Source organism: Epargyreus clarus, unplaced genomic scaffold (assembly GCF_041222505.1).
Source record: "Epargyreus clarus isolate Ecla_fem2 unplaced genomic scaffold, WU_Ecla_fem_2.2 ptg000034l, whole genome shotgun sequence".
NCBI lineage: Eukaryota > Metazoa > Arthropoda > Insecta > Lepidoptera > Hesperiidae > Epargyreus > Epargyreus clarus.
In genome coordinates this window covers 6,715,505-6,741,658 of record NW_027332239.1, presented here as the reverse complement: position 1 = coordinate 6,741,658, position 26,154 = coordinate 6,715,505, and the positions used below count along the sequence as shown (strand labels likewise).

Genomic DNA, 26,154 nt, shown 5'->3' with positions numbered 1-26,154 from the left:
CTTACATGAATGTCCTATTAAAAACTTGTCACACATATTAAACATAAGATAAGAAAATATGGAATCTTAAAGATAAGGTACCCATAAATATATTTCTAGTAATACATATTTAAGTAGAAAGTCCATGTGCAATTCTTTAAATTCCTAGAAAGATTAAAATTGGTAACATTGCTCTAATGTGTAGCACGCCTAATTCCATTTTTAGATTTTTTACGAGGAATAGTTTCTAGGTTAAATGTCACCTATGATAATCCATGTAAATCCGCAACCTTCAAATAAATTAACGTCTAAATCAGTCCACTCTTTTCGATTGTATCGCATAGAGAGACAAACAAAGAATTGAATAGCTGCTATTTTCGGTGAAGTATAAATACATAAGAAAATAATTTAGGAATTTTAGAATTTACAAATTTAGCAATTTTATTAAACTTCCAATTTATCCCAAGTATTTAAAGTTTTTTAAACTCTGTCCAATATAATTTTCCAAACAAAGTATAAATTAAGAAAATTAATAAAAAAGTATAAATTAAGAAAATTAATAAAAAAGTATAAATTAATTCATTATAATAATCAGCTTAAAAATAAAATTAATCAAAAAAATATTGATTTCATTAAATCAATCAATTATTTATTAATTCACACAAAAATAAAGTTACGAGACTATCGTATCACTTAAAATAGACAAAGAATTAAAAACAGTTTATTTTACATAAAAAATAAACCGAGTGTTAGCGAGTTCTAACACGTAAGCCTTAATTATACTAGTGCAGACAAGCTGCAAGTGTAAATGAGCGAGGTCGGAAACCCTACAGCGCCACTGTAGGGCTTCTGAAATTAACTGGCCCAGTAATTAAATACATTGTAATTTATAATGCAATCAGCTGGGCGTCGTTTTTACGTAATGGAAGAACGAGGTTACAGCTCAACTGATGAAGTCACTGCCGCTCATGGACATTTATTTCTGAGCTGAGATAAGACAGATCTTACCAACCCATTACTGTTCAACTGCTGTTCGAATCGCAGAATTAAAAGTATTAGGTGATACTTGATTTCGAATTCCCAGAAAAACCAGAGGTGCAGAACCAGAACAGGATTCGAACCTAAGACCCCCCCCAATTGAGCGGCCAAGATTCAATCTATGGACCAACTAGGCGATCACTACTTATCTAGATCACAGGACAAATCTACCAGAAGTCGATTTAAATAAGAAGTGTTCTCACTTATCGAATCACAGATACATTGCTGCGCCTGAGGACTACGTTGGAATGTCTCAAATCAGTACATATACTTATCTGTAATGATTTGCCTTACTACACGCTTCATATTAGAACACAGAAACATTACTGTTGTAAACAGTATACAACAAAAACAGGTACATGAATTTGTTGATAATGCTCTTACTAGGAAAGGCGTTATTAAGCGATATGCTAAATCATATCCGTGCGCAAAAGGTCTGAATTCGATCCGGGTCAAGCAGATATCTAAGTCATAATTTTGTGCTTTGCTTCCTAATGTCTACATACATTTTTGTTGCCTTTTGATATTTCTAGAGTTTAAGAATATCAAAATAATAATTATGTTGTTATGATCTTTTATATCAAGTTACATCATAATATTAATATCATAATTTGCATAATATTATATATTATCACGACATCAATTACAAATATCGATAAAAGAATATGTTGGTTGTAAGTTTGAAAATGCACCGAATAAATTATTTCCAATAAAGGAGCGTGTACACACACCCACGCCGGTGTCAAAACGTGGGCAGATACTATATTACTAGCCCAGTCGCAATGCAGTTCCGCCTCAAATACCGGCGAAAATGAAAACTCTATACGGATAAGTGAATAATCTCTTCTGGTTGACATTATTTGATGTAGATAAAGATAGCGTGTGAAAATAGCGTTAAATAAATGGAATTTATTTAAGGATTCTAAATTGAAAAAAGATTTCATTTGTTTTTTAAATACTTTGTAAATTATAACAAAATAAATTTTGTTTCAAAAATAATGACTGTAAAATAAAATATAATTTAAAATTCATTTCTATTTATAATTTAAAATTTTATAAAGTGAATTTTAAGTTGATGTTATGAAATGTTTTTTTAATTTTATTTAACACATTTTTAAATTTCCGTGAATATTAATTTTAATTATATTTCACTTGCCTTTAAACGCAAAACATTAACAGTCACACGAATGACCAGACATTCCGGTTCTTTTGATCGAATTTTCATAATAATGTCGGTTGTGGTCATAGAAATATCACGAAAGCGATGACGGACGTGGGTCGCGTCCGGCCCGACACGTCCGGTTGTCGCCGGACTCGGACCATCCGTTATATGGTTTGATTCGAATTAGCTGAACAACTAAAATCAGCATCTTTTTACGGGTTTTCCGGGATGCTTATATTGAGCACTTCGAGTAGCGCACAAAGTGAGGTCACTTTCGTAATTGGCTCTGTGTTTTATATTTACCAAAATTGTGTTTGTATAGATAGCACCCAAACAACATACGAATAGTCTACTGTGAGACTATGACGTGTAGAATTATTAACAAAAAACCTTGGTCACAAATGAATTAAATAAATATACACTTAGCTCAAATGAAGACTCTCAGGCTCGTTTGCATTTATTAGCTCTTTAGGCATAATATTCCGATTAACAATTAAATCATACAGGAAATCATAAAACATTGTCTACAAAAGTAAAGTTTTTTATGCGGCGTGATATTTAATTTTTGTCATTTATCAAACACAATCAGCTAATTATGAATGAACATGCAAATATTGATCGCATTATGATAATATACAATTTCCTTTTCTGGCACTATAAGATATTTAAATGGACAGGTAATATATATTTATTCTTAAAATACTCATGTTTACAAATTATACAATCGATTAGGTAGGATTTATTTATAAGTCTGATAAACTTTAAATAAAGAAATAACCATAAAATAAGAATAATGTGTTTTAACTTAAAAAGATAATATTTTGTTGGTCGAATTAGTCGTACATGACATCATTAAGGTGTTCAAAATTAAATATCACTTCCTGTGAAAATCTCAATTCTTATGAATTCTCGAATGAATATGAACACAACAAAAGTGCCACAACTTTTGCCAGAGTGGCCAATTATAACCTGAACATTTGATAATTTGACAGAAATTCTCGTTTACTTGCCGAATATTAAAGGGTTAAACCCGTGACGAGTAACACCACAAATTCTACGTTTAGAATTTACATTTAAAATTAATAATAAATAAAATAAAGGAAAAAGAATAAATTCATGACACTTAAAAAATGTCTCCTGCAACGTAGTACATTAAAATTATAGAGATGTCACAAATATTTCGCATTGAAGCATTTCTATTATTGACGTCTACGCAAGTCACTAAAGGTTGGTTCATAAGAGGCTGTTTCGGCGCGACCAAAACAAAGCTCTCCAGATTGACGTGGGTCAGGGTCTGGCGCCGGTCAGCGGAAACGCAATGTACTGAACATACCAATTGTGTTACGTCAATTGAGTTTCATTTAAAACTAAAATTTTAGTTTAAGATATACCTGTAGACTTAATGACACTTGTGTTTACAATGTTTTGTGTTGAAATTACCTGCATAAAACTGGAGGCCTGGATTCTCTCCACGCTGCTCCAATGCAGAGGTACCTATCAAATAAAAGAAAAATATAATTGTTTTGTATTTCCTTTGAAAAATATATTTTTAATTAAAAGGATATTTAGCAGACAACGAAATATTTTCGTGGCGTTATAAAATATATTTTTAACAAATAGAGAAAATATAACAAAATAAAATAATTTATTAACTTGGATTTTAAATCTAACGTTAGTTTTACTTCGTGACGTAAAATTTTACTAATCATTTTTTATCAACATTTTTAAGACGTCATTTTTTCCAAAACAAGATGTCCCTACCAATTCTTTACTATACCGTAACGTTCTTAACGATCAATTAGACTTGTTTACTACCCTACACAAACCTATTCCATAGGGCCAGCGTCAGGTGGGGCGCGCTATCGTACGATCTTGACCACTCCACACACCTTTTTGACACTTGACCGACGTCACCCCAGAATAGGCATCACTGATACACAGATAAAAGTACACATGTTTTTATTATAATGAACGCTAGCCGATTGTAACTGTTGGTTAATTTTGATTGATTACTGTGGAGAATGCGGATAAATTATGTTCCTTCCTTTTTAATCTTATCGTAACATGTAAATTATTTATCTCAGTGCAACTTCTTCTGTATTATAAACTTAGGTTGATAAATTCTTTAAATATTATCATTTTTGATAACATAAATTATCTTAGACACTGACTGACAATTCATCCTTTACATACATAAACGTTTACGAATTTTCAAAAGTCTTTTCTTAATCATAATAAAGCGTTATGAAATTGATTTTCCACATACTTTCGTGCTTCTGTCTGCAGTATTAACTGCGTTTTTTGTGAGGATATTATATTTTAAGAATTCATCATTAATACATAACTAAGAAATATTCCTTAAAATATTATATTTTAAGTACGGCAATTGAATAATATTCTGTGATGTCAGAATTTTAAATCACAATTTGATATTAATATTTGTTTATTTTCAGTCTTAGTTGGTATAAAACGTCTTACTTTACTGCGCGTTAAATAATTTATTTACCGACGTTACAAAAAATAAGGATTATAACAATGACGTACGTTATAACGGCAGCTACATTTAAGAATGCGTTACAAAGTCGTAAATATGTAACTATTAACAATAGCAATTGCGAAGTGTCTTATACGAGCTGCTAATGTCTTATTTATGGGTTTCTGTATGTCGAACACACAGTTTTCACATGCTTATCCCCTGGTCTACCTGGTATGCTACTGATTTGCGGTACTTTATAGATCGTGCAGAATGAGAAATAAACAGAGCTGGCATATTGTAACTTGATAATTTGTGAATTAAAGTAAAAAAACAAATACAATTTCTAAAGTGGATTATATTTGTATAATAACTTTTATACATTTAAAGTATTTACATTTTCATAAATCCCAAACATGTTATATGATTCTGTTAGTGTAATGTTATTAAATGCCTCAATACGTAAAACTTATAAACATAAATACTTATCAAGTATTTATATTACTTAAAACAAACAAATTTACTACAATATCTAATATTTGGTAAACATCAATATTTGTAACGTCACAAATTTACCTAACGTAAAAATTTAATGCCCTGTCGCGTCATTCGTAACTCTACCACACATTTTTTACGGTTTCCACTCGAGTAGTTTGTATTGGTGAGATTTTAATACACGTTCAGATAGCCATTTAACCCGTACATCAACTATGTCGGTTGTACCTTTTACGGTCCCATATAACATGGAACATGGTTATTTTATGGTGTGATCGGTTAGGGTGCGTTCAGATTCCGCTGTCATAACATTTAGGTTTCGATACGTCATCTCGCCTGTAATGTGATAAGACTCGCTATAAAGTGTTATACGGTTTTTATGTTCCTATGCGATGGTTAGTTTAGGTGTTTAGTTTGAAAATAAGATAGTTAAGATAGCTTTTTGTGCCTTTGCTTATTTATTTTAAAATACAATACTTATTATATTTTAGAAGATATATCATAATATTGAAATGCTAACAAAAATGGCGTCTTCTAACAGTTGTAACACAATGGTAACAACGCATTTGATATAGACTTCATATAAAATTCAATTTATATTTAATTTTATATGGATTAAAATGTTCTTGAGCGGCAATGACTGGTCCATAGTAGACGAATTGCAGGCTCATTGTTTATTTATTTTTAAAATATTTCTTTTAAAAATCACTATAATAAAAGGTTCAAATAATTTATTAATTTAAATGTCAAAAAATGTATTATTTATATTTTTTTATTTTTAAAAATAATATTTTTTTTTAAGATTTAAGTAAATCTAAGAATAAATTATAACATTAATGACATTCGATTCTTATTATTATCCTGTTTACGTTAATATTTTTTCATTGTAAACAATTTTCCGCATCGTCTATACCAATAATCGCTACATTATCAATTTCAAATTGCACAAAATAAATATCATTAATAATTCCATTGAAATTTTAACGGAAATTATCTCAAGTTAACCAATCTGTAATTTTTCAAACACCATCTATTTACCTTTCGTATGAACATTTTTGAACATTTTTCAACCCTTAAGAAATGTTACGTATGGGGCTCTATGGGGATTATGGAGTTCAGTAAATCCAGCAGGGGGCTACGAAAATAATATAAATATATCACTTTACAATTCCAAAGCAAAGTTTGTACTCTTTGTGGTAACAATCAATGGTTACTTTCTTAAGGCAGTCAGCGGTTCTCAATGTTTATATTAATAGGCATTTAATGTAACGACAGAAAATTTTATGTGACTTTTTTATTAAAATAAAATTAGTTTACAAGCGTATTTTATCGATTTTAAACATCGAACTCATAATCTCATATTAGAGATTTTTAAATATAGAATTAATAAAACAACAGTTACAAGGTTACAACTAAGAGATAAAAAAAACTATAATTAATAAAAGTAATATTTAACTATATCTGCTCAAAACTCAATATAATAACGAGACAAGTAATAAAGACTACATTGTAAGATAAAACTTTGAGAGCCACTGAAGGTTCGTAACGATCACCCGTCCTAATCCTCGCTAAATCTTCACGCTTACCGAACACAGTTCAAAACAATTTCATACTTATTAAAACCGTCTTGTCTGTCATGTTGTCTCACCCGTCAACCCAAGGGTTTCCATGGTACTTTATGGTAACCCTCAATCAATGGGGAATCAATCAAGATCAGTACTATGCTCCAATGATTCTTTTCTTGATGATTGCATGAACAACGTATGAATTTTAAATAGTAAATGTTTTTAGTAGAAATTTTATACTCACTTTAAATTTTAAAATCGTTTGATACAAAAAATGAAACAATTAAAGCTTATAAAAAAATATTTACAAAAAAATAATTGAACTTAAATTAAATAAAAGTCGAAGAAAAGTGAAAAATTACACAGGTATATAAATAAACAAAGTAAATTGTAATGATTTGCCGTTAAAATTTTAAATTATTAAAAATAATTTAATCAATATTGTTCACCACTTTATAAAAACAATATTATTAAAAATATTACAATTAATTTATTTTATTACTAAATTGATTTACGAAGTGTCAATCTACGTTGTTCAACGTTTTTAAAATCTGGTTGAAATTTTTGGCGTTTATTATGTAACCTAAAAAGGTGTTACACTCATATTACCACATTATCTGTAATATCTAACGTAACTTATAATTACAAACTAGTCGACAAAATCGGTTAAAAATTAACCCGCGTGAAAGTTCTCAAGTAGCGTGAAAGTTTAAGGAAAATATAAGGGCGCGACACATTGAAGCCGATAATTAAGGCGTATTCAGTCTTCGATCGGAAACTATAAATAATAGAATTCCGGATCGAACCGGATCTCCTTTGTGCGTATTTATTATAAGTTTCTCACTGAACCACCCTTTCCGATCGATCGGATTGGTTTAATAACTAGTTTTGAAGTTTAGTAAGTCGCACAGGTGTGTTTATTTACAATTATATATTGCGTTTTTTGCTCGCACGCAATTATCAATCTTAACTGATTTCAAAAAAGAAGAGAAGGTTTTCAATTCGACTGGTTTTTTTATTTTAATGCAAGATGATAAAATTGTCTTTTTATTTATTTAGCTATTATTCTTCACAATTCATTTATTTCACGGCTTCTTAAGATTAACTTAAGTTGAAATTAGTGGAAACAAAGACAAAGATTAAATAAATGACGGTAAAATTTATGATTAATGCCTATTTATAATGTGATGTGATTTTTTTAATAGTGAAAATGTTAAATGTAACTTACATTTAACATTTTCACTATTAAAAAAATCACACGCATTTTTTCGATTAAAAATGTTTCTTCGTTTCAGTTACACAATTCATTTTATTTTAGCTTTATTTTTAACGCTTTAACATTTAAAACGTTGCACAAAAAATAAAACGAACTGCATTAGTTGTTACAATGTAACAATTTCTTTTTATTTTAAAAATAATGCTGTATTATCGTAAAACTTTTAATCACGAGATGTCAATCATTCGTTTCACGTTCAAAGCAATCTTTTAAAGGTACGACAAAAGAAAAAATAATCGAGCTTAAAATTCTTCGCGAAAAAACTGTTACAATTAGACGGTTTTTGTCCTTCCTTTGGATTAAAAAAACTAAGTGACAAAACTACAAAGACAGGGGTGAACCGTCCCCTAAGAAAGTGTTAGGTGACAGTAGCGATCGTGATTTGACGAAGGCCTTTGTAGTTCTTGTCGTAAATAAAAGCCGTAGGATCGTCTTGCATAAATTAACGCGCAGAACATGAATATTCCCGTGTGTAATTTTTTGCGAGCTTTGATCGACAGCTTTCGTATGGGAAGCTTTTTGTTTTGCTTTTGATCGATTTAAAAAAGAAGTATCAGATTTGTTGCTCAAAAATTGTTAATTCATATTAAAAATAATTTATTAAAAAATGATATAATCAGTATCGCAATAATAATTTGAATTTTATTTTTTGATAATAATAGTTATATTTTGTTATTTTATTTATTAAAAAAGTACGTACTGATTGACACCCTACTTAAGGGCGGAAGACATTTTGTCACAAGATGAGTACCTTTAAGATGAGAATATAGCAAAAATGTACTATTATTGTCAGAGGCAACAGTCGACAACCAGTCATAGACCTAAAATAGCATCATATATTTGTTAATTATTTTTAATATTAGACAGATACATAGATACTTGTTTATTAGTTGTTGCCTATAAATAACGTAATGTATAGAACAACAGACCAATACAAGATTAATGTACATTAGGAACTAACAAATAAATTTACCTCACAAATGCTCGAACACTAGAAACTTAGTCGTAATACACAAATTGCCTAAACATGAATACCGAATGCCTAAGTATCATATACGAAATCCGAACAATGTACCAGATATTTATAGCCCCTATAGACCAAGTCCAAGTGGACAAATTTACGACACTCGGTACCTAATAAATCATTTTCGGTCGCGACATTTTAAATACATTTTTATACTCAAACCCGATGTAGAGTCAGGCGAAATTTATAAGTAATTTACGAATAAATCTTCCTAAGTAAGGGGGACTTTTTGCTACCTTGTGTCCTACATAATGTAAGGAGACTATTAACGTCGTGTACCGATAATTGTCACACATATTTTAAAATTTCTCCCTCAATAGACATCGGCTTTTGTGCGAAATAGGAATTTTTCTTGACAATGAAGACTGATATCGAAGAATTCCGAAGTTGAGGGAATTAGAATAATGTACTCGCATTTTTTCTGCTTTTCGGGAATATTTTAATAATTGCGGAATTATCTTTTGTTACAGAAGGTGAGTGCTCAACACAATACAGCTTATTAGCTACGAAATAAGGGTCTCAATTCGATACGTAAGTAGCATTTAATTAATAATAACAGATATCCTATTATGTTTTACCATTGTATTTATTTTTACGTTGCTATGGGAATTTTTGTAATAATTTCGTAATAAAGACACTGTTTTGTCAAAACCATTCCAGTTTGTTCCTCGACATAACACAAATTTTCAAAAGTAATTATAAATCGTTCATATTTAGCGTTAGACAAAACATATTTAAATTTTTGCTTAGGTATCTAAATTTATAAATCCATAGTAGTAGGCCATGGTTATTATTGTTAACTAATATGTTATGCGTATGACGTTAAAGATGCATTATAATTAACATTGTACATTCATCATCGACCCATTACTGTCCCATTGCTGGGCACGGGTCTCCTCTGATAATGAGAAGGATTAGGCCATAGTCAACTGCGCTGGCCAAGTGCGTATTGGTAGACTTCACATACATTTGACATTTTTTTTAGTAATCTTTCATGTATGCAGGTTTCCTCACGATGTTTTCCTTCACCGTTTAGCAAGTGATAATTAATTTCTAATACGCACATAACTTTGAAAAAAAACATTGTATATTGTAAAATTGTAAATTTTAAATAATTTCACTCATCTTGTCACCGTTAATTGGTGACCCCTTCGAACCACAATACCAACCGTATTAATAGTACTGTTTAATTGTTGATTAAAGATTGACCCTGTATGCCTAATAACATATAGTAATACACACAAACACTAGTAACATAGTACGAATATTTTAAAATTTTAGATAAAATAATTCCAATCATCTGGTCACCTTTAATTGGTGACCCTGACCGTGTCTAATGACCTATAGTAACACACAAACAACTACAGTCACCCACAACCGGAAGCCATTGAACCATTCAGGAAGCGCATTTGTTTTGTGTCACCGAACTGCCACCAAAACCAACAATTGACTAAATTATCTAAATAAACGGATTTGAGTTACTTTACCTCATATCCCAACTGAATTATGTAAATAAACGAATTTTAATTACTTTATCTCATAATGTGTACTGAATACCGATATGAATGAAATACCTAAACTATTACCTAATTGTTTACCTATCTCATAATATTATATTGATTACACTAATAATTTGAAAGCTTGAAATTGAATTGAAGCTGAAAATTTGAAAGCTGTGTTTGAAAGTTTCGATTCTAGAGGTGCGATGATACCTACGACAGAAATATGTATAATTGTATATATGGTAGGTATACCCGTATTACTGTCATATATTAAAAACATATTAAGCATGTTCTGGTTTGAAGGGTTTAAAGGAAGAAATACTTATAAGAGATATTGAGTGTAGTCTTCTAGGTCATCAACGCCTCTGTTGCCGACCTCAGATAAGAGTAATCCTGTCTGATATTACAGATATCTAAAGAGGACACTAGCCACTTACCACCAGACGGACTGCATACATGTGGTGACTATATGTACTTAACTATCAACTTTATCATAATATAAAAAAAATCTTTCTAAAATGTAGCAAAATATTCTAGGAACATTGTCTATAGTTGCATCTTCACCTATTTACTAGACAAACCCGTGATTACATTAACAAGCGGCGCGACAAGCGGAGCGGAAAAGTAACCTACCACAATGCGTAATGACGATCGTTAGTGCTTCGCTTGCACGGTAATTGACATTATTTTCCAATTTCTCTCATTTTCCTGGATAATGAAATCGCGGTCGTAACCGTCTGTCTACCGATGTGGAAATGTAACGCAATTTGTAACTAAAGTAACATTTCTTGTGCATAATTATGACATGTTTATTCTTGAACGAAATATTTAAACGGATGTTAAAATGTCGCACATGTAAATAAGTGATGGTAATTATTTCATTTCAAAAATTAAATTTATTTACAGAAATAATTTTTTTATCAATTTTTTATTATTAAATTTATTAGCAAAACGATTAAAACGCATTATCGTCGAAAGTTAGTAACGCGAGATAACTATGCTCTGTTTTCATTATATTTTTATCCTACTTATTATAATTATTTATTTCATATATGGATACTTTTGAATCACGTCAGTTTTATTAGTTTTAGGAATTAAACACAATGTTTATGTTTTTTTTTCTAAAAGTGTACTTTACTTCAAAAGACGCAATTAAAAAATAAGTACAATTTCCTGTCTATAATTACCGTGATCACGCCATAAGATTCGAATTGGGGTTCCATCTCCAAGCAATATCCAAGCGATCTATCACCTCAGAGAGCAGTTAGCTCTCTCTACATATAATTTAAAGCCATTAAAGACATCTGCAGACCCTAGCAATGAGCTCGCTTACTTGGGATGCGAAGCGTCCCTCTGGTGCCCTTTTTTCGTTCATACGTGCGGGGTGACTTTTTCAAGCAAGGGGTGAAAGCGTGGGGTGGTACTCATGTTTACGACTGCAATGTTCTTGACTCATATACCTCGTTTTATGAAAAACTCTGTCTTGAATTGCCGTTTTGAATCATTATCGTGTGTCGGTGCGTGGTACGTTCGTGTCTTAACTATACGTATGCGAGTTAAATTACTTGGCGTTTTATGCGCGTAATGGTTCAGTAAAATTATGAGTTTTGTGTTGTTACGTAAAGGATATGTAGGTATAGCATATACGAAGTTATAATTCAAGATATCGATGTACAAGATTTCTGAATTCAAATACAAGGTATATGCAAGCAAGTTTTACTTTACTTTAGATACCTATATGTGTAGGCAAAAATATTTGGAAATTGATTACATAGAAAAGGTATTTTCTATTATTTTTTATTTGACACAATTGGTTCAGAATAGTTTTATCACAATATTAAATTCTTAAGATAATCTTAAAGTGCACGATCTACCGTGTTTTGATTTTTACTTTTTCCGAGATTAAAAGTTTTGCAATAGGACCAAAATTAATGGGAAAAAGAGATCTATTAAAGTACGTAATCGCACACGTAATAGAAAATGTCGTGAACAATAAATTGTATCGAAAGCCCTGACGTAAGTGGATATTTTTAGCCTTACAGATTAGCGTAAGAGATTTGACGTCATTTTATTACTCCGCGAAAAAAAAATATGAAAATAAGGCTACGGCTATATTTACTTTTTTGGATAACGCTCTTTTGCTGTAAATCGCACATTTGGAATATAGACTTACGTCTGTAATCTCCAAACGATTTGGAATTTATTCAAAATTCAAGGTTTAAAATTTGGTTTTAAAGTTTTAAATAAAATTTGTGTAAATTTAAAAGTAATATAAAGAATTGACGAGTAATGTGTAAATGCACAGCTTTTTGTAGCTAAAAACGTGAAGACGCAATTAGAAAATTGCAAGTGTGAACTAATCTTTAGCGTTGGCAACGAGATACGAAGATTTCCGTTTAGTAAATTAATGGATTTTAAACAACGACAATTTGCAAATTATATTAACCGCCCACTTCACGTTTAATGGTTATTACTTCAAGATTCTCTTTGCGAATACACGTAGATAAATATTTTGAGCAATAATAGAATCGTTGCAAATTGAAATTATAATCTTCAATGATACATATATAATCAAATGCTTATTCTGTTACGAGACTATTTATTTAAATAAGTAAGTTACAAGAAATTATAGGTATACTTAATATTTTAACACGTTTATCAATGAAAGATGTTTGAGGCAGAGTAGTATCTAGGTAGGTCTTTTTACGTAATTTCCTTAAAAAAATATTCAATTAGACATTGATTAGCATTTGATTTTAGTTTACAAATGAACCAACAGACTAAAAACAGCAATATTAAGCGCTGCTGTATTTTGTTCTAAAGGATGTGGTGATTCGTACTTTTCCCAAGCGTTCCAACTCAGTCCTCAATGATAGCAACACATCTTTGGCGACATCATGGAGAAATCTCATCTTATCTGGAGTTGACTACACATGTCCATGGATGGCAGTAGCCACTAACCATCAGATGGGCTGCTGCCCGTTAGCTACTTCAATATAAAAAAACAAGACCCATATGACATAGAATTGCAAAAACAAACGTGTTTAATCAAAACGCACCCTGATTAAGGCGACCCTCGGCCATAAAAACATTATCGCCCTCCGGATAAAAAACATAAAGCAAACACAATAGGACAGTTCGATCAGATGCATTCGTTATTGGCGCATCTCGCTCTCTATCTTAGTTACAGGCTATGTAACAATGGTTCGTACATGAATTTTACATGAAGTTAAACGTGTGAAACGTATTTACTAGCAAATTTCTATGCGATTATGTTTAGGATTTACTTTTAATGTGAGATTCGATTTATTCGAAGCTCATCAAAGCAAAGATACCAAGAGCCTCGTTTGCCTTAAATATTCTACAAAAGTAAGCAACGTCAGGCACAGGCCGAAATTGAAGTGATTGCAATACCGGTTCTTATTTAGACGCATCCAACGACACCTTATATGTTAAAATCCTTAAAACAGCAGTGCAATGTAATACCAAAGAATGAGACATATTCGTAGGTAAAACATTACACTCCGCCGTCGTGAAAAAATATGTTTTAACCTCAAGGATAAAACTGCATCTATGTCCAATACAAAGTTTTTATTTTATTTGAATTTCACGTTTTTTTAGTCGAACTAAACAGGGCGTATTGGAATCGAACTCGAATCATCAGAGCAAACTGAAGTTAGCCACTAACATAACACTATCACCTATCTAGAACCAACTGTAAAGTCGTTAGAATTCCATTTATTTACTTTTATAGCCTCTGCCGCACTATTGATTAAACTAGTATCCATTTAGCCCGTTGTTTAATGGCTTCGTGTGTGAAAATAGCCATCAAGTTAATACGTGTAATATCAGCTTATTGTGACTAAATGATATAGTGTCTATGAAGAAATAAAGTTTTCTGAACTCATAGCTTAGACAGAACTTATAGATTAGATTTAGTGTGTCATAGCATTTATGGCTACTTCATCCAAACCCATTACTGTTTCACTGCTGGGCACGGATCTCCTCCCAGAATGAGAAGGCCATAGTCCCCCTGGCAAAGTGCGTATTGGTGGACTTTACATACCTTTGTGATTTATATTTTTATAAATCTCTCAGGTATGCAGGTTTCCCCACGATTTTCCTTCACTGTTTAAGCAAATTATAATTAACTTTTAATACACATATAACTTTGCAAAATCAGAGCTGCGTGCCTAGGATATGAACCTCGGACTCCTCGATCAAGAGGCCGTATTTCTTAACCACCATCACTGTGCATAAATAGTTGCATGCCTGTATTTTTGTCATAAATTAAGAGGACTTCTACATCAAAATTACGTGTACAACTTGATGGAGATTATACTACTACCATTTGGCTCGTACGACGACTCATAAGTGCTTATAAAATCTATTTTATGTGCACATAAACAGAAAACAACACACAAATAAGTATTACACGCTTGTATTATTTCATCGGATCGGAAACCGAAAGATTTTTCTCACTCCACTTCCAAGATAGCCAGCAAAACAAAAAATAGCCTTAGGGGTGAAATCTCAAAGCATTGGGAACAGTCGGGCACATTTCTGACGATATGCTTAATGCACCCCCACACAAATTATCGATTAGAAGCTTTTTTATGCAAGAGGGAGTGTTTTAGGGGAGCTCGCTGGGGCGCGCGGCTGAAACAAAAAACCCAAGTGAAGAGTGAAATAAAAAGTTTAAACAAGTTGTATTGCAATGCCCCTAAGACGAAAGAAAATCGATACCCGATGCCGCCCGATGCAATCTTTGCATCTTTTTGAATTTCAATTGAGTGAATTTGAGACGTTATTTGTTAGTAAGACGTTGTTTTCTTGTAAATGAACACTGTCTACTTAAATTGAAGGTGGTAGAAACCTTTGTGGTTCGACTACGGCGGCATCACCGCCACACCTATTTCTACCTAATATCAGCAGTGTTAGACGCTGCCGATTTGAAGGGTGTGGTAAGGGAGACAGGCTTTTCCGAGACGTTCCAGCTTAGTCCTCAGGTAGGAATATCTAATCCTATCTGGGGTTGATAACAGATGTCCATGGGCGGTGGTAGCCACTTACCATCAGGTGGATTGCATGCTCGTCTGCTACCTATATTATAAAAAAAAAACGATTCTTGACTAGTGGCACGCGATCTCGATAGTAAAGTATTTGCGATTTGATGAATTTTAGAAAACATGTTATCACAAATCAAATATTGAAAAGAAGCTAGCAATCTTGATATTCAAAACTGCGCGTTTTTGGCAACCGAGAATGCCTATTGATTTCTAACTACATTTGCATACAACTTTAAAATGTGAAACAATCGCTTTTCGTTTATTCTTTGGCTTATGTATTTAAATCGATTTTTTATTTTACTTTTTAAATTGAAATCTAATACAGAAAACAATACTTGTCAGTACCATAGGGGGCAACATAAAGACAGAACTTTGCGGTATCAAAGTCTCGGAAAATTACATTAAAATCAAAATATCTAGTATTTTCCGAAAAATCTAACCTAAAAAGCTCTACGCAACAGACTTAGGGTAATTCCACTTAATAAGGGTAGCTCCGCCATTTAAATTCTTATAACTCATACTACACTAACCCCCATAGAGTTCTAGGTTCGCTCCCCAGCTAGGCAGGCATTCCAATGATGAATACAGATTGCCATCTTGTGTCCTAAATCCTAAAAAAAAATCTAAGTAACCACGCCGTAGTAATATTATAGACATTGTTATGCTAATGTAATTGTTCTCAACATAACATATTTATTTCACGTAAATATACAATCGATCAACGCCAAAAAAAATTAAAAAAGGGCACCTTAGCCCACTCTGCCCAATTAAGGGCTCAGATGCGCGCTCTTGATCGTTCGAGCGTCTTTAAATTTCCGTCGTTAAGATTTAATTTTTATCAACCCCCACGGGGTGGCCAACCTGTCGCGCCAAATATTTTCTCCGTAGTTTTTCCCTCCGATGGCACTTACTCCCCTTCTGTACGCATTTTTTTATCATTAAAAATGGGAGTGGGGTCGCCGAACCCGGTGTTGCCAACTCGCTGTCATAACAAACAAAATACGGAACCGCGGGTTTTTCGGCAACATCGCATTTCATAATCGAGTTTAAGATCTCAATTCTTATGTCTACCTTGTATTGTCAGTAAATTTTTTGACTTGGATTTTGAATGTTCTCTTTTTGACATACGTTCGAAAATTTTACCCCTACACCATAGAATTGACAGCGAATAGAATAGGTTTAGGTCCAATAAAGGCGGCCACGGATGACACATTTCACTTAGCCTCAATACGGCTGTAATTAAGCCGGCAACGCGTTAATTACAGGCCGCTGACACACCTCCCTCCGATTAATTTCCTTTGACGCGGCCTTCGACTTTGTTTTCCTTTGCTGTTTATCGGTGAGGTGTCGGCATTATTTATTCTAATATCAGCTATCGGGTGTCTGTAATTGTTGTAATTGTCGCTTATTGTTGCACAAATCATTAAGACAAGAAAAACTTTTTTTATTATACAAGATTTTAATTGCAGTTTAAGTGCAAAACGAGTTTGCAGTTTATCAGGTTTTATGTGCCCATTACCGCCCACAGATATTTGTGGAAATCCCGGATCAGAATTAAGTCCTACCTGAGATCGATTATAGATGAATTGCTACCTAGAAGCTCTAAGTTAGAATATTTCGTACCAGTCTCTCACTCTTACATTCTTCAAATTAGAACATAGCAGCAGTTGATAGTTTATATAAGAAAAAATAAATCGAAAATGGGCAAGTGCGAGTCGAACTTGCAAGCGAAGGGTTCCGTAATACAAAACAAAAATATGTGTAGTCACAACACCTATATTTATGCATTCCAAAAAATTAAAGCGTTTATCTATTTCTGTTCAAGACATAGGATAGACAAGTCCTGGTATAGACAAACAGACACCAAATGGTCTGGTTTCTGCATTTTTGTACCAAAACCTAAAAGATATATGTCGTACCGTAATAGCACACTATAGTACAGTATCCTGTAGTAATTGTACCCACAAAATATATCAAGAAAACGTTAAACACGCAGACGAAATTAAGGTAAGTAAAGCTGAAAAGTTGGTGAAACAACTCCCATAATCTCATTAGCGGCAGACGCAGCGTCTGATCCACATCCCATCAGCTAATTAATCCCACCAAGTTTATTTTCTGAAGTTTCAACTTGGCCGGAAGTAATTTTACGCCAACTATAGCCACTTGACTGATTACCAACGAGTGCTGTAAGCGAGGTAGATGGAATAGAAAAATGATGGAAAAAGACCTTAATTAAAATTGGAAGTAGTCATGTGAAGAACTCTTCGTGTTTCGACTCCTGTGGTCCACTGCTACAACCAACCGCCACAGCTATTGCTAATAAATAACAGCAGTGTTAACAAGATGACAGGGAGATATATTTTTGAGGCATTCCAAGACATTCGGGGCTAGAAACGCATCCATGGCACACTTCAGGTAGGAATCTTATCTTTTCAGAAATTCACATGATCTTGAGTGGGTACAGTCAATGAATAAAATAAGAAGACCTTGCTGCTAATATCCTGGATTTAAACCCCTAATCTTATACTGTGAAATCTAAGAGAAGAAAAGACGCGTTGCTTATTGGGGTCAAAATTTTGCAATAATGCTGATAATTCTACGACCCTCTCGTTCTTTTTCTATTATTTAAGAGCAAGAAATATATAAAAAATCCCAATTTGGTATACAATCTTTACTGAATCAAACTATATAATGCACATTTCTTTGCTTCCAAAAATGTATTTCGCTTGCATCAGCGAATGAAGCTGCAAATCGCCTTTCGCTTATCGCGGCTGGTGAAACGTTTCGCTTAGTAGGGACCGAACTTCACACTTAGCGCTCTCGGTAAACACTCATGACGTTTCCTAATTAACGGACGCAATTAGCGGTCGTGGGGGAGGAGGGGTGATAAGTGGTCGGAACGGAAAAACTTGGGAAAATTCGAGAGCTTACGGAAAAACGTGCGCTCGCCTCGACGCCTGATGGGTACGTTAGCGTGACCTTGGACCTCAGGCAATTGTAGTTTCGTTATTGTATCTGCTTTGAAGTGTATATAGTCGAAAGTTAGTATTCTAAAAGTATACTCGTACTTTCAGGATTTCGCACATAGTGTATTAAGACATCTTTTGACATCTTTTGACATAAAAAATTCTATATAGAGAAATTCCTAAACAATATTGAGGAGTCCCACAGATAACAATATTTGTTTTATTTTTTTCTGCTCTATTCTAAGAATCTACAATTGCCAACCTTACTAAGATTGTATTAAAAATCTGAAATTAGGAAATAATAATAATGGGTAAACTGCGAATGGGGATTGACCTAAAAATTCAGATCCGAATGAAAGAAATACATTTTTTTGATAAATAATGTGAATGAATAATGTAGAATTGAGTCGAATCTCCAACTTACGAAACAGTGACTAATTATATTTCATCAATCATTACTTTTCAATACAACAGTCCCTTCACATACACAAAATCATGAATTAAAGTATGGACACTATATAATATTGTATGTAGCTATAAAATAATTCCAATTTTATTGAAAGTTTTCACGTACAATGGGCATAAACAGTGATTCAACGTGAAAGTTGCGAACATAAAGCTCCCGTTGTTCGAAAGAAAATTTTCGGCCTACCCGTCTGACAGTTGCATCAACAGGATAAAGTTCGAAGAACACGATATCATATGTTTACCATATTCTTATGTAAAAAAAAATAGGTGGTTATTTTTCTTTTTTTCCAAAAAAAATATAATATATAATAGGAGTAGCAGACGAGCATGCAGTCCACCTGATGGTAAGTGGCTACTGCCGCCCATTGATATCTGTAATTTACCCCAGATAGGATTAGATATTCCTATCTGACGTCGACCACAGATGCGCCGCTACCCCTGAGGACTAAGCTGAAACGCCTCGGAAAAGTCTGTCTCTCTTACCACACCCTTCAAACCGGAACACAGCAGCGCCTGACACTGCTGTTATTAGGTAGAAATAGGTGTGGCGGTGGTGCCGCCGGAGTCGAACCACAAAGGGTTCTACCACCCTCGTACCGTCGTTAGCGATATTGCAGTTCTAGATAGGATTCGAGTTTCAACAGAGATCTTACGTACTGAGTACTAACTTAGCTATTAAGCTTAGCATATAACCAGATGCTAAGCTTTGCTTTCAATAAGCAAACAATATTTATTTTCATAAATAATTTATTATAATAAAAAAATCATCTTACTTACGGAAAATGTCCTGCAAACACGCCTCAGACATAACTCCTGGCATGGAAATTTCCATCTTAATTACGAATTCATTGATACCCATGGAGACCAAATGAAAAATAGCTCTTACTCTCATAGTCTCGTCTTATTAGCATTCCGCCCCCGTGCGTTTTCCGATGAGTAATTGCTTTCTTAATTCGCGTCATCCATCCTCAAAATAGGGCAATTTTTCTTTCGACTTCACCGGCCTTGTGTGGAATTAATGGCTATGGAAATACGTATTGGGACTGAACACTGAACTGCTGCAAAATTTTGTAAATTAAGAAAAAACGCATAAAAACGCAAGGGTTACGTTTCTCAGGTGATACTTCTATATTATAATTAAGAAATTATAACGACATCAGAAATTTGGAAACCTAGAGTCAACTCATTTACTTTTTAGTACAATACCGGATGTATTTTCGATTCTCTAAGTTGTCTGTGAATACTGGACTATTATAGGATCCATACTAAAATATTTTGGATTTTCTAGATTATCATAAATCAGAATCTGTCTCTGCTCTGGTTTTCGGTTTAAAATTGTTTTCAGATACCTTAATAATATCAAAAACAATTTTTCATACAGGTCTAACTTAAAAATATGACCTTAAATTGGAAAATACGTAATATTTCAGAACCTTAAGGCAATATAGGCGAGCAATACTAAACCAAAGAAACCCCGTGAAAGCGCACCTTAACCGTAATTAGAGCGATCAGCGCACAAAATATTTTAAAGCGCACTTTTAACAGTTTCCCAGAAATAATTTCCCCGTACTCGTTTAATTACAGCCGTCTTTGACGCTGCGCTTTACAATAGCGTTTTCGTTTACTGAAAATTCAATGAAATTTTTACAACTCATAATAATAGCCATAAGGTACTGAAAGCGGGTAACAACGCAAATCGTTAACCGTTGTTTGCGAGCCGATGGCTTTCTTTTTCCCTTCCTAGGCATTAATTTATTCCCCGAAAATATAAAAGGATTCTGGGGAGACGACGACGTCGTTAGCGATATTGTAATTTTATTATTTGTATTTTTCCCGAATACTTTTAATCACCAGCGGTTCAATGGGTGGAAGCGCTGTTCCACCGCTGGCGATGAGCTAGTAATTTTATAAACGACTAGCTGACCCGGCAAACTTTGTACCGCCTCAAAATCTATGTATCAAATATATTTCATATAAAATATAGCCTATGTTACTCGTGGATAATGTAGCTTTCGAATGGTGAAAGAATTTTTAAAATCGCTCCCGTAGTTTTTGAGCTTATTCATTACAATCAAACAAACAAAGTATTCCTCTTTATAATATTGGTATAGATGCCACGTTATGATCGGTCCAAATTGTAATTAAATTGATTTGTTTCAATGACTTTCAATTAGATTGCATTAAATATTTACAATATAAACTACATTAGAAAAATATGTGCGTAGGTGCCTGTCGTTCCAGTGTAAGAATGTAATGTACCTATATACATTATATTCTTACACTGGAACTAGCATAAGAAAAAGAAAGCTTATACCTGAATTTAATCACAGATACGTTGCTATCCGTAAGGACTAAATTGGAACGTCTTATAAAGATAACAGAAGAAAGTTATCCATTAACTTCCAATAACCGATTGGGGCATGACAAAAATAAATATAATACAAATTATTGTTAGAAATTAAACAAAACTGAACCGAAAATAAAAATTTTATCATATTCCTAGACACAGTCACCACGGGTTTCTATCTTTAAGGAATAAAAGATAAAATCGCTTACTCGTTAATGGTGAGACAAATGAGCAAGGGGAAGAAAATCAGATTTCAATTTCAATTAGCGAAGGATCTTCGTGGAATGATCCAAATCAAGTGAATGAGTATTGATGAGTTCGTTCGTTAATACAAATGAGTCATTTGAACGGAGATGCTCAATCAGCCTGTGTTTATTATTGGTTTATTTTGGACAAATCACCCTAATCTTCTGTAGCAATTTGTAAATTAGTACTGTATATTCCTCTCATTAAAGGGGGTAATATCCACTCTTAAGATATATTGTTCGGTGGGTGCAGAAGTACAAGCTTCTTGTGTGGGGCTTAAAGCTAAGTAATTAGGAGGTAGTTGTAAAAGAAGTATTAACCAGAATTTAAATATTCAATTAACAGAATTTTAAAATTACTTGCCTGTCAATGTAAATATGGAATAATATCACGGTTTAGGATACAGAGAAAAAGAATATGACATTGCATAAGCTTGAATATATCTTAGAAGCCTAAAACTATTTCCATACAAGGAGTGTTAAAGGCTGCTGTCTGCTTTAAGGGTGTGTTAAAGGAGATATACTTATACAAGGCCTACTTACTCACGACATAAAATAAAAACGCACGGGTCGCAATGTACCTATCTGTAGCCAACCTCAAGGAATTTTGTCAGAGGTTGATTACAAATGTTCATGGGTAACAGTTGCCACTAACCACCAGGTTGATGGTTGCATGCTCTGCTACAATAATTATATTACACAACAATAATTATATATTATATATAAAATTCTCGTGTCACAAAGTTAGTTACCATACTCCTCCGAAACGGCTTTACCGATTTTCACCAAATTTTATATGCATATTCAGTAGGTCTGAGAATCGGCTACTATCTATTTTACATACCTAAGTGAAAAAGGTTGTTCACCCTTAACATTTTTTTATTTATATGGCAACACAACGTTTGCCGGGTCAGCTATAATAAAAAAGTTCAATTTAATTCTAACTACATCAACTGCAAAACAACATATGACTTCATTCATAAGTATTTACTGCGGCATATTCTACGCCATAACGTTTAAAAGAATCAATTAGAGCTATCGATTCTCACTTATCTCCGCAATCAATACTTTCTTTCTTGAAGTGCCGGGTTCGATAATTAGAGGCCAATGCACGCAAGCCACAAATAATTCATTATCTTAACCCACTTAGGTATGACAGCTATAAATATTTTTATTATTTAGTGCCAGCCTATATTTACACTTATTGGAGACTTAGGGTTCCGTTTGAGTAAAACAAAAACCCTTGTAGCTGTAGCTTGTAGCTTGTTGTCATGTTTTTCTGTTGGTCCGTCTGCGTTTTTGTTTGTTCATTCGTTTGTTTGTAATATGCAAACTATTAGCACTACATATATAGGAAGGTACATGATTATTAAAAAGTTACTTCCACCTAAACGAACTTTGTCAATTAGTTTGTAATGAAAACCCCAGAAAAAATTATTAGGGCTGGTAATTTAATTAGTGGAATGGCCATAACCCTATGCATCTCCAAAAATACTGTTTCCAAATTTATTTTTACATTTTCAACATAAAATAAAGAATTAAAATGCTATAACAATTTTTACCTTACAGTCACAAACTGATCTGAATGAATTAGACTAAAATTACATCGATCAATGATATTGATTTGTTCTTATTATGCGGCACATTTAAAATCAAAGTTCATATACAGACATGGGGCATTATAACAGTATACGTGGTATACAGGTAGTGATGCCCTATCTCCGCAATCGATACCAATTTCTTTCAAGTGCCAGCTTCGATAATTAGAAGCTATGATGCACGCGAGCCACAAATAATTCATTAACTAACCCCACTTAGGTACTATACAATCACTTACGCTGTCACTGCGGTGAAATTAAACGACTACGCTGAAATTGCTGAAAGTTCAAATATAATTGGATAATTATGTGTGCATATTTTAGAAAGGTTTTGGTTTACTTTGAACTTTGTTGGGTTTAACCCGAAAATTTAATTAAAGAATAATGTTTAAATAGGAATTTAAAGGGTGTTTTGAGTTCTTCACATATTAATAAATATTTTTTTTTGAAGATGTGATTTTACCTCAGATACTTATAAAACAAACAACACTAAACAACACAAAGTAAGATAAGATTAAAATATAATAAAACTAAAATAAGACGATAAAGAAAACGGCTGATATTGTTAAGTGCAATCAGAAATATACAGAAATAACGTCGATGAAATTCAAATTACTAAATATTACTCCAGAAAAAGAAACAAACAAAAATCTTCACCGGGCCTTCGAAGCACATATGTATACAAAATAATAAAGACACACATTTCATAAAATAAAATAAAACAATAAGGTAGTAAGGCAAGTCTGATTAAACGCACACGATCACTTAAATTGTCATGTATAAATTAAGCGCTTGAAATTATCGCTGAAGCGGCTGAAGGGCAAAAAATGATTGGATAACAGACAACCAATCAATCATTATTAAATGATTCATCTACAAATTATCGAGTAAAAGAAAAGGATTAAATTATTATTATAGACTAGGTTCGTCGCGTGTATGCATTTGTTGGGGATTTTCCATTTTCACGTAGAATTCTAGTTACATTTGGAGTAAAAAGTAGCCAAACTGTTAGGTATTTATGTGGAAAAAGTTTCGACATAATATATCTAGCAATTTCTAAAATTACACCCAGTCACTTTTATGTGAGGGTATGAGTATAGGTACATGTTAAACTGTTACTCCCATTTTTATATAAACGCTAAAATATTTTTTAAATATGTGTTACATCGACGCGCCTCTACGTCCGAATCTAAAAATACACATTAATCCCAAACGCACCGAAAAAAGTCGACAAAATATACCCAAATAGTAAGAAAAGTAACTACAAAATCACAACACTTCAGTTTTTTTTTATTTAATACTCTACAATCACTCTGTCATGAACACTTAGTGCAATTACGATTACGAAGGTTGCAATAATTGGATAATAGATCAATACGCGGTATCATGAGGTGATGTTCTAAAAAAATTACCAAAAAGGTGTTATTTCTTCACTTGAGCAGAATGGGGACCTCACTCTGTGCTTCTAGTGTTCTCAGTCTGAGCGGAAGACCCGTGCCCAGCAGTGAAATGAGTTCACGATGATCTGAACTTGCAATTACACAAACACATACACATACACTTCAGTTTTTTTTTTTAATTTAATACAACTACAATCACTCTGTCATGAACACTTAGTGCAATTACGATTACGAAGGTTGCAATAATTGGATAATAGACCAATACGCGGTATCGTGACGTGATGTGTCGCAGTGAATTCTCTTATAGTCGATAATGTATAAAAACTAAGTGTTACCTACTTGTAATTAATTGTCCCTTTTTAGGTAAGGTCCCTCGTGATGCTTGAACAACCATTCACTTTTAATGTACGAGTGTGTGTCGCTATATTTTTATATGCTTATGTGATAGCTATTAAATGGTTTAAAATGGATGTTAGAAAAAATCTTACATCTGTAAGTAGTTATTTGAAGGTGGAAGAACCCATTGTGGTTCGACTCTGGCGGCACCACCGCTACACCTATCTCTGCCTAATAACAGCAGTGTTAAGAGCTACTATACTATGTTCTGATTTGAAGGGTGTGGTAAGGGAGACATACTTTTCCGAGTCATTCCAAGCTTAGTCTTCAGACGCAGCGGAGCATCTGTAGCCGACCTCAGGTAGTAATATTTAGTCCTATCTGGGGTTGATTACACATGTCCATGAGCGTCAGTAGCCGCTTACCACAAAGTGGACTCTACATGCTCGTCTTCTATTCCTACATTACTCCTACATTACTCACTCTGTGTCTCTAGCCTTCTCACTCTGAGAGAACAGTTCTGGGTGGTACTTAGTATTGATTACGTTAGTAATAAAGTCAAAGTCGCAAATTTTTAATTATTCATCTGTATCTACTTGTTTGATAATTTTAGAAACTCCTAAATTGATTCTGTGGGTACTTTCCTACTGTGCATAAACAACTTGAAGTCAGTTAATGCAAATACGAAGCCCTTAGCAGAACGTCCATTAAAGAAAAGTAAATTAAGAATCATATAAAAATGTTTCCCTACAAATTCAATTTCTTCAAGTTATTCGCCGACACGGACCAATTAGAAGTGGACGGCAAGGAAGCCGCAATTAAAAGGAATCCTCGAATATCTTCCGACTTAATGACTTCTTTGCTTGTTAATTCCTTGTCGCGAAGGAGAAACCCCAAGTCAGATTAATTCCAAGTGCGAGTCGATTGTTTGCATAAGCCAGCACTGGGGAAACATCACCTCGCTACCGGCTTAAAAAAATAATTAAAATTCGTAATCACTCTTGACTCGCCCCCGAGGGGGATGCAGCGTCTTGAGACGGCTTTGTCGGTTTGTGGACGACGTTTCGTGGATCTGTTTCTTTTACTGTGCTATAGAGTTTCTTTCGCCGTTTTTTTTCAGCAAAAACACAAAATGAGTTAATAGTATTGATTAGTACCTCTAAATCTTAATGTGAGTAACCTCCGCACTTTTTAGGGTTCCGTTCGAAGTA

At 33.3% G+C, this 26,154-nt stretch overlaps 1 protein-coding gene across 1 annotated transcript in view; it reads right to left on the bottom strand.

The window, feature by feature from the left end:
- The window catches only part of LOC140756163 (sodium-coupled monocarboxylate transporter 2), a 545,697-nt gene that overhangs the window by 298,811 nt on the left and 220,732 nt on the right, over positions 1–26,154 (bottom strand). Inside the window, exon 3 of the mRNA XM_073091600.1 lies at positions 3,620–3,673. Within this exon, the coding sequence (XP_072947701.1) occupies positions 3,620–3,673 (54 nt within the window). The remainder of the gene's footprint in view (positions 1–3,619; positions 3,674–26,154) is intronic.